Raw genomic sequence first — 13836 nt, 5'->3', positions numbered from 1 at the left:
AAGCTAGTTGTAAGATATGACTAGATTTGTATAACTCTCCACTTGCCCTCTCTAAATCTGTCAGAATTGAGAATTTCAGTAAAACTTTTTTTTTCCAACCTGACCAAAATCACTTTCCAAGACCAACTACAGCAGCTTAATTGACATAATGTAACTTCTATAACAGCTCAAAAATCCTGAAGTATATTAAAACAAAAACATATCTATCCTATCACGACAGCCTGAAATATTTTACCAGAAGCAGTAGATCAATGAGTGGGTGCACTAACAAGAGTAAAAAGTCTTTAAAGCATTTGCATCTTTCAGAGAATTAATTTAAAATGATCTGCTTACTATCACACCTCTTCTGCCACCTCCACCAAACCTGACTTCTAACCTCTAAGTTATAAACCCAGACTTTAGTTTAGCTTTCTGTCATCTTCCCTTGGACTTTTAGTCACCAAATACTGCTGCATATGACAAATAGATCTCTCATTCTCCCTCTACTCTTTCTACCACTTCCTCCGGTAACACCACCCTCTCTGTCATGAAGGGCACAAAACTGAGTGTCACACTCAATGTGATAATCTCTGCATACCAGTTCTTGGAAGATTTAAACTCCAGAATGCTTAAAATCTACCCAAATATCAGAAAACTGATGCTGGTTTTATGTGCATTGTTATTACTATTACTCTGCCTAGCACTGAGCAATGAAATCTCACCTCACTGGGGTACACATTTAGAATATTACTACTAAAAATCACTTCCCTTACAAATAACTCCCTTTCCTATACATCCATCTAGCAGCTCCTCCTCTGCCTATGGCTGCAACAAACAAAAGCACACAGGGTTGTTAGCAGGGCACTCGGGATTTATTCTCAGGCTGCCAATCCAGATGCTATCATCCTCTGCCCAACCAAGTGACGTCAGCTCCTGCTCTGCTGGCCTTATCTTTAGAGAAGCTACTGCAACATCTATTAAATCATTTTTGCTCTTAAGATGCCTTTACTGAGGTACACAAATAAGAATTTCAGCAGTGGTTAGACAGCCCATACATGGGTCATAATCTACCTACTGATTGATGTCGGCTTAACGTTACCTTGCTTCAACTTGCATCTGGCTCAAAAGTATTTTGGGCCACAGACAGCATTTTAAGTTGGTAATATGAGGTTCAAATGCCTATTCATAATGGACTTCTGGTCCATTACTAAATTTGTGTGTCTGTTAATACACATGATGAAGCATTTTACCTTTAAATTAATTCCAGGTTTTTTAAGTAACCATAGTAAGCTTTTTTCCATTTGCACCAGCTTCCAGTTCTCCATGTTCTGTTTTACCCTAGCAGGCTGAATGTCATGTTTTTCTACACTAGCCCCATTCTTTAAATCTTTACAAATCTTGTCTTATAATCACATTTCTATATATAATCTTCAATTTCTTCTGTGGATATGACATTACTATACATTACTTATTATATACATTTTACTTGTAATTTTGTAGCATTTCTCTTTCCATTAAGATGGAAGTTTGAAATTATACCAAGCCTTCTCAGATGTTAGAACCATTCATGCAGAGTCAAATGTTTCTTTGGTAGGAGAGAGAAGATTGTTGGATTTCTTGTGAGATAATAGCCCTGATCTTATGATTTATACCCTGGCAGCCAGGAGGGCCAACCATGTGCTCAGACACAGATTTGTCATCTAGTCAAAGGATGCAATTGTCTGTTCTGCACTGGGGCAGCCTCAGCTCATGTTCTCTGCAGTTTTAGGCATTACAATATAATAAAGACACAAGACCATCAGAGAGCATCCAAAGGAGGGTCACAAAGGTGGTGGTGAAGGGCGTTGAGGGAAGTCATATGAAGAGTGGCTGAGGTCACTTGGCTTCTCTGGACAGAGAGGAGACCTCACTGCAGCCTACAAGTTCCTTTTGAAGGGAAGAGGAGGGGCAGACATTGATCTTTTCTCACTCAAGACCAGCGACAGGACTCAAGGGAACAGCATGAAGCTGTGTCAGGGAAGGTTTAGGTTAGGTTTAGGTATCGGAAAAGGTGTTTCACCAAGAGGGTGCTTGAGCATCAGAACAGGCTCCTCAGGGAAGTGATCTCAGCACCAAGCCTGACAAAGTCCAAAAAGTGTTTTGGACAATGGTCACAGGTACATAGGGTGATTCTTGGAGTTGTCCTATGCAGGGCCAGGAGTTCAACTCATTGATCCTGATGAGTCCCTTCTAACTTAGGATACTCTATAATTTGACAAATTTATGTTGTGAGTCAACATTCAATGAAAAACTCCTGGCTTTAACACAGTCTTGTCTTAGTTGGAGGAAGTTTTTAATAATTTCTGAATTGCAAATGCTCTTAAGAAGCAAAGAATTGGCAACAAATTAAGTTCTTTTGACAGTTTCTGTCCTTCTTATATGTCTAGCAATCCACAAAACTACAAAGGGAGAAAGAATATTCCAGTTCAGCTTTCCTGCTAGAGTCAGGGTGGTTCACCAAAACAGTACCATCCTGACACCTGAGGGCTCCATCTTCACTGTCTATGTCCTTGGTTCACCTCCATACCTCTTGCAGCTTCCATAGATACTCAAAAGTTTAAACTGATGAGAACTAGGACAAAGTCAGCACTATTCAAGCTGAATACAAAGATTGATATCTGACAGTTTCAAATATGAGTTAGCACTGAGGGAACCTAATATGGCTACAAGCACTAAGGACAGTGGTGCTGCCTAGTAAAGATCTATAAAAATACCACATCCACTGGTATTTGATTCATGATCAGAATGTTACCACCACCAGCAGGTACAGGATCTGGACTTCTAAAAAAAAAACAAAAAACAAAACAACCACCAAAACTCATGAAAAAGCATATGCAGATATACATGCTACATGTAGATGATTTTTCAAACCCTTGTATCTTCCCTCAAGTATAATTTAAAACAAAAATACTCCCAAACAACACCTGATAAATCATTAAGTGCTTTAGTGCGATAGTCAACGCAGTTCCAACTACATGTTGTATTGTAACCACCGGAAGGCAAAATACCACTCTCCCATGTCCAATATAGAAATAATGATTCTGTGGCACATGACTTCAAAATACCACCACTCTTCATAGGCATGACTTTACTGGTGTGGATATGTGTATGAAACACAACTGCAATTCCAAGCCTGATTTCCTTATTATGACCAGCTTTCAAATATAACTGATTTTAGGCTCAGCAATCGGCTTTCTTTTGACAGTTTCTTTCTTATATGCTTAGAAATCCTCAAAGCTACAAGAGGGAAAAGAATACTCCAGTTCAATACTGAATACTTTCTGGAAGATGCAAAAATGCAGAAGAGCAAAGAAAAATACATACCACCTGTTTTAGAGACAAGGTTGCTTTATTGCCCCATAAAGACAGAAGCGTTCATTTGAATTCTTCACAAGATCTTTCAGGTGGCAAATGAATTTAAAGAAGCAGAATCAAAACCAGCAGTTTCTAAGAAATGGTTGTAAGTAGTTTAAGTGATCTGGCTACTGAAACTGAAGTTTTGCAGAGTACCTCCATTCTTCATTTCTGCAATTCATTAATAACTGTTAAGCTTCTTAAAAAGAGCTAAACTACCTGCATAGGCAGTAGTTTAGAATCAACACTTTCTACAAGAAAGGTCACTTGAAATACAGGCAACACAGACTCATGTCAAGTTTAAAAAAGCTGCATGCCACCAGACATCTTTGACCTCTAGTACCATTAATTACAAATACTGATATTACATTACGGAGAGCTTCTCAAACCTCCTCGTTTGGCTTACCAGCCCCATTTAGGATGGGTTCTATTGCATAATTCCAAGCACACACCTACAAAAACACACTCATTGAGACTGCATGCAACCAAACATAATGGCACTGCTTAAGTCCTTGCAAAAAAAAAAAAAAAACATTCAAGACAAGCACAGAACCAAAAACTCTTGGGAGAAACAAGTGGCCCCCACTGCAAATGACTCCAGAATTCAGGTTTATAGGAAGTTGAGCTTAATTTGCTGCATCTTCTCTCCTATATGAAATCCAAATTCTCAACAGACAGTTAATCTGCAATTCAATAAGGGTGTATTAGTTCACAGCAAGAGGAAACCTGCTACAAATTTTGGGATGAATGACAAAGTTTTCAAATTACTCTGAAAATCTCCAGCCCAAAAGAGCAAGTATCAATTTATGAACCATGAACTATTAATCTTATGAAGGGATTCCTATCTGCTCCTTGCAGGGTGTGTTTAAAAGCCACAATCACAAAGTACACTGAACTCAAGAGCCATTTCTTGATTAAATCAAACAAAGAAAAGTCTGCATCTGGCAAAAAAGATTGGCAAGTTTCTGCAGTTAGATATCTTTAGTAATATAACCTTCTAGATAACCAAGAGAAGTTTGCAGAAGAAATCATTATTCACCCTTTCAAGTGAGGATTAAACTGCATTTTGAGAACAGGAATCTTAACAATTTTACTCCCTAGTACTACTTTAAAAGAAGCATCACATATTTAGAATTCCTAGACTAATTCCAGATTCACACTACTGAGAGAAAGCAATGGCACAGCACAAGCGAAAGTGGAGGTGAGGAAACCACAGTGTTCTGTAACTGGCACCTTAAAACAATTACACAAGACAAAAGTATGCAACCAAAACCAACACGTTCCTTAGATACACAGAACAACTGAGTGCTTCAAAATAAAGAAATACTCAACAAGTAACTCATAGGGTGCAACTCCACATAACACAGACATGGCAATTACAAACAAGGTTTAGTGGTGGTCTTGGCAGTGCTGGGTTAAAGAGGTGGACTTCATGCTTATGCATGTGAGGAATGCAGAATTGGACCTTGCTTGCCACCTGCAATATTCCAGTTAGTTCTACACAACAGTACTTTGCGTAACATAGCAGTATATACTGGACACAAAATGACACATTTAATATTAACCTGTTGCAGGTACACAATAAAGTGTTATTCCGTTGTTATTATTAAGTGGAACGTTCTTAATATGTCTTAATCCCTGCACTCCACTTCCAACCATCCTTTCTGTAAACAAGATTTAAATATGTAAGTACACCATCACTATGAAGTTCTATTTTAAGTCAAAGTCTTTTTAATCATACAGACAACAGCATTATAGTGCATATTAATTATTTAGTATGTGCAATTACAGCAGCTCAAGCTCCAGTGGAAGACATTAGTCCTAAGAAAAGAAGCAAGGACAGGCAGGGGCAACCTTTTCTTTAAGCCTGACTTACACAGCTGCACTAATGCTGCTCCTACCAGATGCCTACTTAACGCAAAAACCTAGACATGATGTATGTGAGGATTATGAACATAATCTTACAGCCCAAAGATAATCACAGCAGCACTCACAGACCTTTTGTTGCTACCCATTTTGCACACTGAGGGCCGCATCAGACCACACACGAGCACCAGAGCGAAAACCCCCCAAGACATATCTCCAGCCACATGTGTCTGTTTACACATACATGGCAGCCAAATGCAGACAGTGCTACCAAAGGACCCCTGCTCAGCCCTTCTGCACTCCTCCCACAAGGCACACCACAGCACACCACACATCACCACCGAGCCTTTGTGGCCAAGAAGGCCAGCAATCCTGGGATGCACTAGAGAGAGCAGTGCCAGAGGTTGAGGGATATGATCCTGCCCCTCTACTCAGCCCTGGTGAAGTCAGGGCACATCTGAAGTGCCCTGTTCTAACTTCCTGAGTACAAAGGGGTTATGGAATGCCAAAAGTGGGTCCAGCAGAGGGAAACAAGGATGACTGGAAGCCTGAGGCAGAGGGAACTGGACCTGCTTAGCCTCAAGAACAGACGACTGAAGAAAGGACCTCGTCAATGTGAATAAACATGTAAAGGGAGGGTGTCAAGAGGATGGAACCAGGCTGTCCAGGTGGTTCCAAGCAGTAAGACAAGAGACAATGGGCCCAAACTGATGCACAGGAAGCTCCACCTGAACATGAAGAGGAGCTTCTTTACTGTGTGGGTGGGTGCGTGACCCTGCACGGGAACACCGCTCAGAGAGCTTGTGGAGTCTCCCCACTGGAGAGACTCAAGAACGGTCTGGGGACAATCTTGTGCCACGCGCTTTAGGATGACCCTGCTTGAGCTGGGTGTTGGACCAGATAACAATCTTGTGCCACGCGCTTTAGGATGACCCTGCTTGAGCTGGGTGTTGGACCAGATAACAATCTTGTGCCACGCGCTTTAGGATGACCCTGCTTGAGCTGGGTGTTGGACCAGATGACAATCTTGTGCCACGCGCTTTAGGATGACCCTGCTTGAGCTGGGTGTTGGACCAGATGACCCACGGCGGCCCATTCCAACCTGGCCCATTCTATGATTCTGTGAAACACACGTGTCCCTTGCCCACGAGAGCGCTGCCCGCGGCAGTGGCCGGCAGCACCGACCCTGAGGGGCCGGGCAGGGCGAGGCTGCCGCGCCGGGCCCCGCGCCCCCGGCCCCGCCGCCCGCTCCCCTCCCGCCCGCGGGGGCGGAGGAGCCGCGCAGGGACGGGGCCCGGGGAGCGGCCGGGACTGACCTGTATTTCTTGAAGAGCTGGTCGGACTCGCGGAAGCCGTTGTTCAGCAGCATGTTGATGCCGGCCAGCGCCAGCTCCGAATCCTCGATGGGCAGCGGCGCTTCCCCGTCCTCCCGCTGCTCCGAGCCGGCCATGACGATGAGGAGGCAGCGGGACCCAGCCGACACTCCCCTACCTTACTACCTACGTACCTACCTACGCACCCAAGTGCCTACCCGCCCAGCCTTTCCCGGCAGCCGGTGCCTGCGGGAGGAGCCGGGGGCGCCCGGTACCCGCGGAGCCGCGAACTCGGCGGTGCCGCAGCCGCTCCGCAGCCGCGAACGCGCCGAAAGCGGCGGCGCCTGCCCCGCGGCCCAGCGCGCAGGCGCCGCCACGAGGCCGCGCAGGCGCGGGGCCGCGGCGGGTGAGGGGCCGGGGGCGCAGCGGCGGCGGGGCGGCTCCGCCCGGGGCGGGGCTGCGCTGACGGCCCCGAGCGCGGAGCCTTCCGCCGCGCCTTGCGGGTCGCGGACTGCCGTGGTTTGGAAGGGATCCGCGAGGGTCTTCGAGTTCAACTCCCGTCCCTGCGCAGACACCCCAGAAATCTCGCTATGCGCTTGAGGGCATTGTCCAAAGGCTTCTTGAGCTCTGGCAGGTTTGAGGTTTGATGCTGTGACCACTGCCCTGGAGAGCCAGTGTCCCAGTACTCAAACACCCTCTGGATGAAGGACCTTTTCACAAAATCACAGAATGAACTAGGTTGGAAAAGACCTTTGAGATCATCAAGTCAAACCTGTGACCTAACACCTCCTCATCAACTAAACCATAGCACTGAGTGCCACATCCTCATCTTGCTTTGCTGTCCGGCACCGCACAGGCACATGTGGCTGCCACTCACCTCCTGCCCTCCACAATCCTGTGGTTTCTTGCAAAATCCACTGCGGTTTTTAATGGTGGGTTGTACCAGCTGAGGCTGCAGCCAACCCTAGAGTGTGAAGAAGAGAAGTACAAAGTCCTCCTCTGATAGATAATGTGGCTTTCAATTTCCAGAGAATTGTGGTTTTGTTTTGGTTTTTTTTTTTGTTTTTTTTTTTTTATTATTATATGTGGTTTTATTCAGTGACTGCAGTCACTAGAACAGAGAGTAAAAGTTCCTCTTTCATACAATGGTGACTTTGTGACCTCCTCAGTGCAAGTGTGGGAAACAAGGTTTCTAGGAATTTGTTCTCAATCTCTTTACACATGCCTTCATGATTTGCAATGTGAATTTACCTGTGATGCTGACTGCAAAAATCAGTAATTGCAAGTTTTTTTCAAATACAAGCTAGTCTGGCAGGCATTTCCAAGCACAGTTTGGGTGAGAAAGTACTCTTGTGTAAATGTATCCATTCTAACCCAAAATGGCCAAGTACTTGGACACTGAAAATACACCCATGTTGTTTTTGTCCTTCTTTGCAAGAAGAGGCTTTTTTTGCTGTGCTTAAATTTAGCTGCATACGAAGGCTAATACCAACAACCTGCTCTTGCTTCCTGACAGCTAGAAGAGTGCTACAGTTGCTCTTGAGAAAAATTTAAGACTCAGACGTCCATCACCTCCCCTTTGTAGCATAGAAAAGGATGGGACCAAACACTACTTTTAGTAGCAACCTCTTTTCCCTGTCAAGCAAAAGGTCTGTTTTCCCTTGAATCAAGTTGCCATGTTTCCGTACATGCCTTGTGGGAATTGCTACCACCCCCTCGGGAAATACTTTGTACCAATAACTTCTTGAAACAACAATTCTTGGAAGGTGTGGATTGCCTAATGCCGGGAGGCTTCTGCAGCCTGTCAGGTGTGAATCGCATCCTTTGGCTGATTTCCAGCCCTTCTGTTTCACTGAGCATGGCTGGACACTCACGGGGTGTTGAAAGAGGACACATCTTCAGTTTCAATGCACATCCCCAAAATGGTATGGTCTACACAGCCTAGAAATCCTAAAGGGCTTCTAGAAAGTCAGCACAGCATGAGTAGGGAACAGTGTATTCTCTAGTGTGTTTACAGGTTATTTGTGAAATTTGGACTCCAGAAATGCAAGCAGCCTCACCAAAAGAAAATCGCAAGTTGCGGTTGCACTGCCCTTATTCTCTGTTTCAAGACGCTGCATTCCAAATGAAAACAATTACTCCTGTAATATTATCTGCCAGGCAGGATTCTGTGGGCAGGGGTTAATGGTGGAGCAGTTTATTATATCCTTTCACTTTGTCAGATGCAATCAATCAAGAGGCAATGAATCTTCTTGTGGATTTCCTGAAAACTTGTCATAGGCTAACTCCTACCTCCAAGTACTATTTCTGAGGAGCAGAAAGGAGCCAAGTCCTTTGTGCAACACCTACTCCATTTCTCCAATGCTACACTCCTATTTCTTTGCCCCTGTGTTTGAGTAATAGCATTGCAGGGCTATGTGTTTCCTGCAGGTTTGGGTCACATGCACAAGAAGCTTGAATTCTTCTGAGATCATCTTTCTAGTACCCAGTTGCTCCAGACCTTGCTGAGGGGTGGCACTGATAATTTCTCTTCTGTAACAAATACTTTTATAAGTACCCACTAGCTAGCTATTCATTTTCAAACTCAAGATGTGAATAGTTGAATCAACTCTACAGAAACACAGTTATAAGTGTACAGAAAAAAAAAAAAAAAAAAAGCAGAATGAAACTGCACTTCAGCTGTTCAAGTAGACAAGTAACACGTTGAACACACCTTCCTTAATGAAGTTGACATATGCAGTTTGACTTCATCAGCTGAGCAGCAGCAGTTTTATAGTGCCCATGTTGTTGTGATCTGCAGTGCAACCTTGTTTTCCTGCAGAATTGGAATGGAAGTCAGCAGAGCTGTAGATCTCCCTGCCTTATAAGAGCAGATGAGGTCTTGTGATGGGTTACAATTAGTTTGATTCATATGGAGGATGTGGTACCACTGATTCATCCTGCTAAAAATGGCCAAGGTAGCGAGGAAACCACAGTGAACAGGACTAATAGATGACTTGTATGTGCCAATCAAAGCTTACATTGACTTTGCAGTCCAACAACACTCTAAGCATCTTTCTTGAGGTTTTTTGTGTTTGTCTTTTAAATTCCTGGTAGTGTGCTATCATTAGCAAAATAGGCAGTCATCAGCCAACAATTTCAGCAGAGGGGTCAGTCAGTGGCTAGCTTTCCCCTCAGTTCACATCTCCCTGCAGGGCAGTGTTGAATAACCTGTGCTACTATGGCCTGTTGCCTCTCATAAAAAAGGTTGCGGCAACTGATTTGTAATTGCTTAAGGACAGTGGAGTCACTGGTGAGCAAGAATCATAATTTTAATAAACTAACTGGCCTGAAATTTCCAAGACCTTTCCTCTAGCTTCCCAGAAGCTGTTAGATAAATGGAAGGTAATGTGGCTGCAATATCACGTCCCATAAGGGATATAAAACTATGGTGGTATTGCATCCCCTTGGCATGACACTGCTGTTGTAGTTCAAGATAGCCTGTACCTTTGAATACTCAACTGCTCTTCCCTTTGACAAGCTTTCCAAGTTTCTGCCCTGTCTTTGTGCTTCTGACAGGGAGAAGTCCTGTTAGTTGTCACACACTGGTCTCTGAGTAAAAAATATGGATGTTTTTCCTCCACAGTCTAACCGGAATTTAGCCCTACTCATAAACAAGAGAGAATAGCAGAAGTTGGAGTAGGAGGAAAAAAAATATTACAGAAAAGCATATTGATTTATCTAAAGCATCAGAGGGAAAAGAGTTAAAACCAATGGCAGGTCTATATTTGTATTTTCTTTAATATCATTTTCATAGTCCATCATTTAGGCCCCACTTATCTCAGGGCTCTTCTCCACTGTGTCTGGAAGCAGCAACCTAACCCCTTGTTTCTGTCTCAGAGTGCCTTAAATCTGATTTTGCTAGGTTTCTCTTTACCTATATTGTTTCAAAACTCTACCTCTGTCCTGGAACACCTCAATAAGCCTGGTAAAATTTGCAGTTTTTAAGATGGTTACGGAATTACAGCAGTTGATTTAGAATACTTGACAATCAACATTTAAGTTTGAATCACTGCTTATTTCAGTAAAGAAAAATCGTTTTTTCAGAAAATGTGACTGTGTATGAATGTAACATGCTGGAAATAATTATTTAAATCATAAAGACATCTCCCACACTTTTTGAATCTCAGACACAAACCTGCAGAATCTGCTTCTGTAATTTTGAACTCCTTTTTGAGGATTTGCTATTCTAGTTCAATATCAGATGCAGTCCCATTGTTGGCTATGAAGGGGTGTTGCAATCCACAGTACAGCCATCTTCTCCAAATCATCAGAGGGGGCTTAGCTGTGTCAGTGACTGCCAGTAACGGCTACTGAATATATAAATGGGGGGATCTTCCCTTTTTGAATATGGGAAGAAAATATATTAAGTTCACAAATGCATTTCTAAGGAAATGTACTTTTAAAGTAGCTAAAGTCACTTATTCTTGTGCTTTGTGCCTCACATTGTACGTCTGATCTTGAACAATAAAGATGCCTGTCTGTTGTGTCTGATCACTTAAATATTTATGAGTGGTGAGCTCAGCAACGGTTATCATCATGCATTTTCCATACAATACTACAAAGCCAAGCTAATCTTCAGAGCTGGCTCTTGACATTTCCCGATTAATATGCATTGTCCTTTTGAGGGCTAAACCCTGCCTGAGGGGCCACACACATTAAACGATTTGTCTGTTCTGTTAATAGACAAGGAATATACATACATAACCTGGTGAAACAGAACAGAGTCAATGAGCCTCTTCACCCGAAGTATTCCAAGGGTACTTAAAATTAGTCCTTTGACCCTTTGTTTATTTAAAGAGAGTTACAGTAATAACAATAAGGAGAATAACCACTATTTCTTTGCAGTGGACATTACTTCAGAATCCACTACTCCTTTCTCTCACAAGCTGGTTTTTTCTGCCTTTTTTTTTTTTTTTTTTTTTTCAGGAAGCCTTTTGTGTATGGTGAGTTATATCAGATAGAGGGTGACTGATCTTTTAGTCCTGGTCTCTTGAGCACTGATTTGTGACTGCTCTCATTTAGCCTGTAACATAGACTGTGCTGTGTCACTTCTGAGCAGAGCAATGACAGAGATGGCGGGGTCAGAGCAGGTAAAGTTCTTGGAAATTCAAACAGAAGAATGATATATGAGACAGAACAAGTAAGACTTTTTTCTTTTTTCATATTTGCTTGTATTGGATAATGTTTCTTTTTATACACACATTGTTGCTCTGGACCGAATGTATAATCAGTCATATATTGGATAAACTGATGTTCAGTCACACAAAGTTATTTTTACTGAAGCATATAAAGGTGTATAATTTTTGCTATATAAAGAATGCTAAATAACAGGGCTTTTTAGTATTGGATTTTTTTTTCCAGAATGTGCTAATGGCCAAACATATGCACACAGTTCCGGAGAAAACAAAGGAATACACAAGTATTAAATACTAACAGCTGCTCTGTTCAGGCAGCAGCCACATGCTGTCCTGTTTTATAAAAATTAATTGGAAATACTTCCACTCAAAATAATCATGCCACTTGAATTTTTAAGAACCAATTCAAAATGTTTTACTTTCAGAAGGATGACTTCCTACAGAGTTCGGATCTACATTTGGTTATAAAAATACCTGGTCTGTATTGCTATGCAGCAGGAAATTTAAAGCCCAAAGGGATCACCAGAAGTCCACCAGTTCTAGCCCAGTCCTTTCTGGAGAGTCAGACCAAATTCATCTAAATGGTAGAAGAAAAACCTTTTCTGAATATCCTGGAAATACTTTGAGTATAGAGGGTCTGTAGATTATTTCCCTCATGTTCTTGCTCCAGTGTACAAGGAAAACAATTCTATGCATCTTTCTTGTAGAAGCAGGGGGTTAGTGGTAAATTAAAACAGGTGAGCTTAATGGTTTTGGGTATAGAAGGTGAGGTAGGATGCCTTGCACAAAGTGCAGCATATGAACATTATTTGTCCCTTGTTTTTACATCATGGGCTCTTGATTGAGGGAGGCCCTGTTAGTCCTTCAATTTTTACAACAAATAGCAGTTTTGACCTTTCAAAAGCAGGTCTTACATTTTAAACCTCTAATCATTTTTGCTGATCTACTTTGGAGGGGCCCTCCAGTTTTCCTGCATCGTTCATTTGTGCATGAAGCCACTTCACAGACCAATTGAATTTGTGAAGTTTTTTTTTTCTATATGTTCCTCTATATACATGTACATGTATCTAACTGTATAGCATTTGTCAACAAACCATTTACTCAGATAGTGAGGATGTGCCTTTGTACTTTCAAGCTTGTGATGAGAAGCAAGTAACCAGCAAGGCCATAGATAACCTGTGGCACACATATCAGCCTCAATAAACACCCTTTGTGTTAGTGCACTCCCCAGTCCTTGTCACTTACAGTAATCAAAACCCCTTGTAAAACGTATTTTGAATTGTTTGGACCATAATAAAGAAAATATGTTACTAAGGCTTATTTTTCTTTCACTATTTTAGCAGTAAATATTTTCCTACAGGTGTCAAGCAGCTTGATGCATAATGTGGTTTGAAGTGAGACTATTTAAAGAACACTTGTCAGAAACATTTTGTACTTTTCTACTTCCATTTGTGACTTTTTGGGATTATATGTGTTATATAGGTAGCATTTCAACAGTTTTCACTTTCTTCTTTCTGTAGTCTTTTGCTACAGAAATGGAAAGGCCATTAAACAGAATTGAGCTACAGAGACTTTATTTTGGCTGTTAGGTATCACATTTGTTTTTCAGTTTTGAAATCTACATTTCTTGCCCCTCTATTTTTTTTTTTTCCCTAGATTTAGAGTGGGGAATATTTTGTTTAAAATTCTAGTGACAAAAATGTCAGCAGACCCCACTGGTGAAAGGCTTTTTCCCTGACATGAAACACAAGCTTATGTAGTCAGATTGTCCAGGTAATCATTTAGAGGAGACTAAGACCTAGCTTTAAATTCCTTGCTTTGAAAGATCATCACAATTGCAATGCCCAGTAGCTGAGGTAAACAGAAGGGAAGGCATGAGGAAAAGAAGGCCTGGTGGGCTGATGGTTGGGTACAACCCATGAAGGCAGATGAGAGCTCAGCAGGAGGTTAGGAAGCAGCCACAGCAGAGTTGTGAATCTTCCACTCCTGGCATTAGTAAAAACTGCAAACAATGAATTCTTGTGCAGATGTCCCTTTTGGCTTGTTTTCGCATTTTTTGTACAATTTTAGATGGGAGTACTTCATGGTCCAAGAAACCACTGTCCCAT

The 13836-nt window shown here is 42.2% G+C and overlaps 1 protein-coding gene across 1 annotated transcript in view; it reads right to left on the bottom strand.

Moving 5' to 3' along the window:
* Positions 1 to 6926, bottom strand: part of TTC39C (tetratricopeptide repeat domain 39C) — a 36598-nt gene extending 29672 nt beyond the window's left edge. Inside the window, exon 1 of the mRNA XM_021551513.4 lies at positions 6555 to 6926. Coding sequence (XP_021407188.1) covers positions 6555 to 6688 — 134 coding nt within the window. The 5' untranslated portion in view covers positions 6689 to 6926. The remainder of the gene's footprint in view (positions 1 to 6554) is intronic.
* Positions 6927 to 13836: the final 6910 nt, after the last annotated feature.

The sequence above is a fragment of the Lonchura striata genome, chromosome 2, assembly GCF_050655825.1.
Source record: "Lonchura striata isolate lonStrDom1 chromosome 2, ASM5065582v1, whole genome shotgun sequence".
NCBI lineage: Eukaryota > Metazoa > Chordata > Aves > Passeriformes > Estrildidae > Lonchura > Lonchura striata.
Note: the sequence above shows the minus strand (reverse complement) of the source record. Positions and strands in the feature narration are given on the sequence as shown.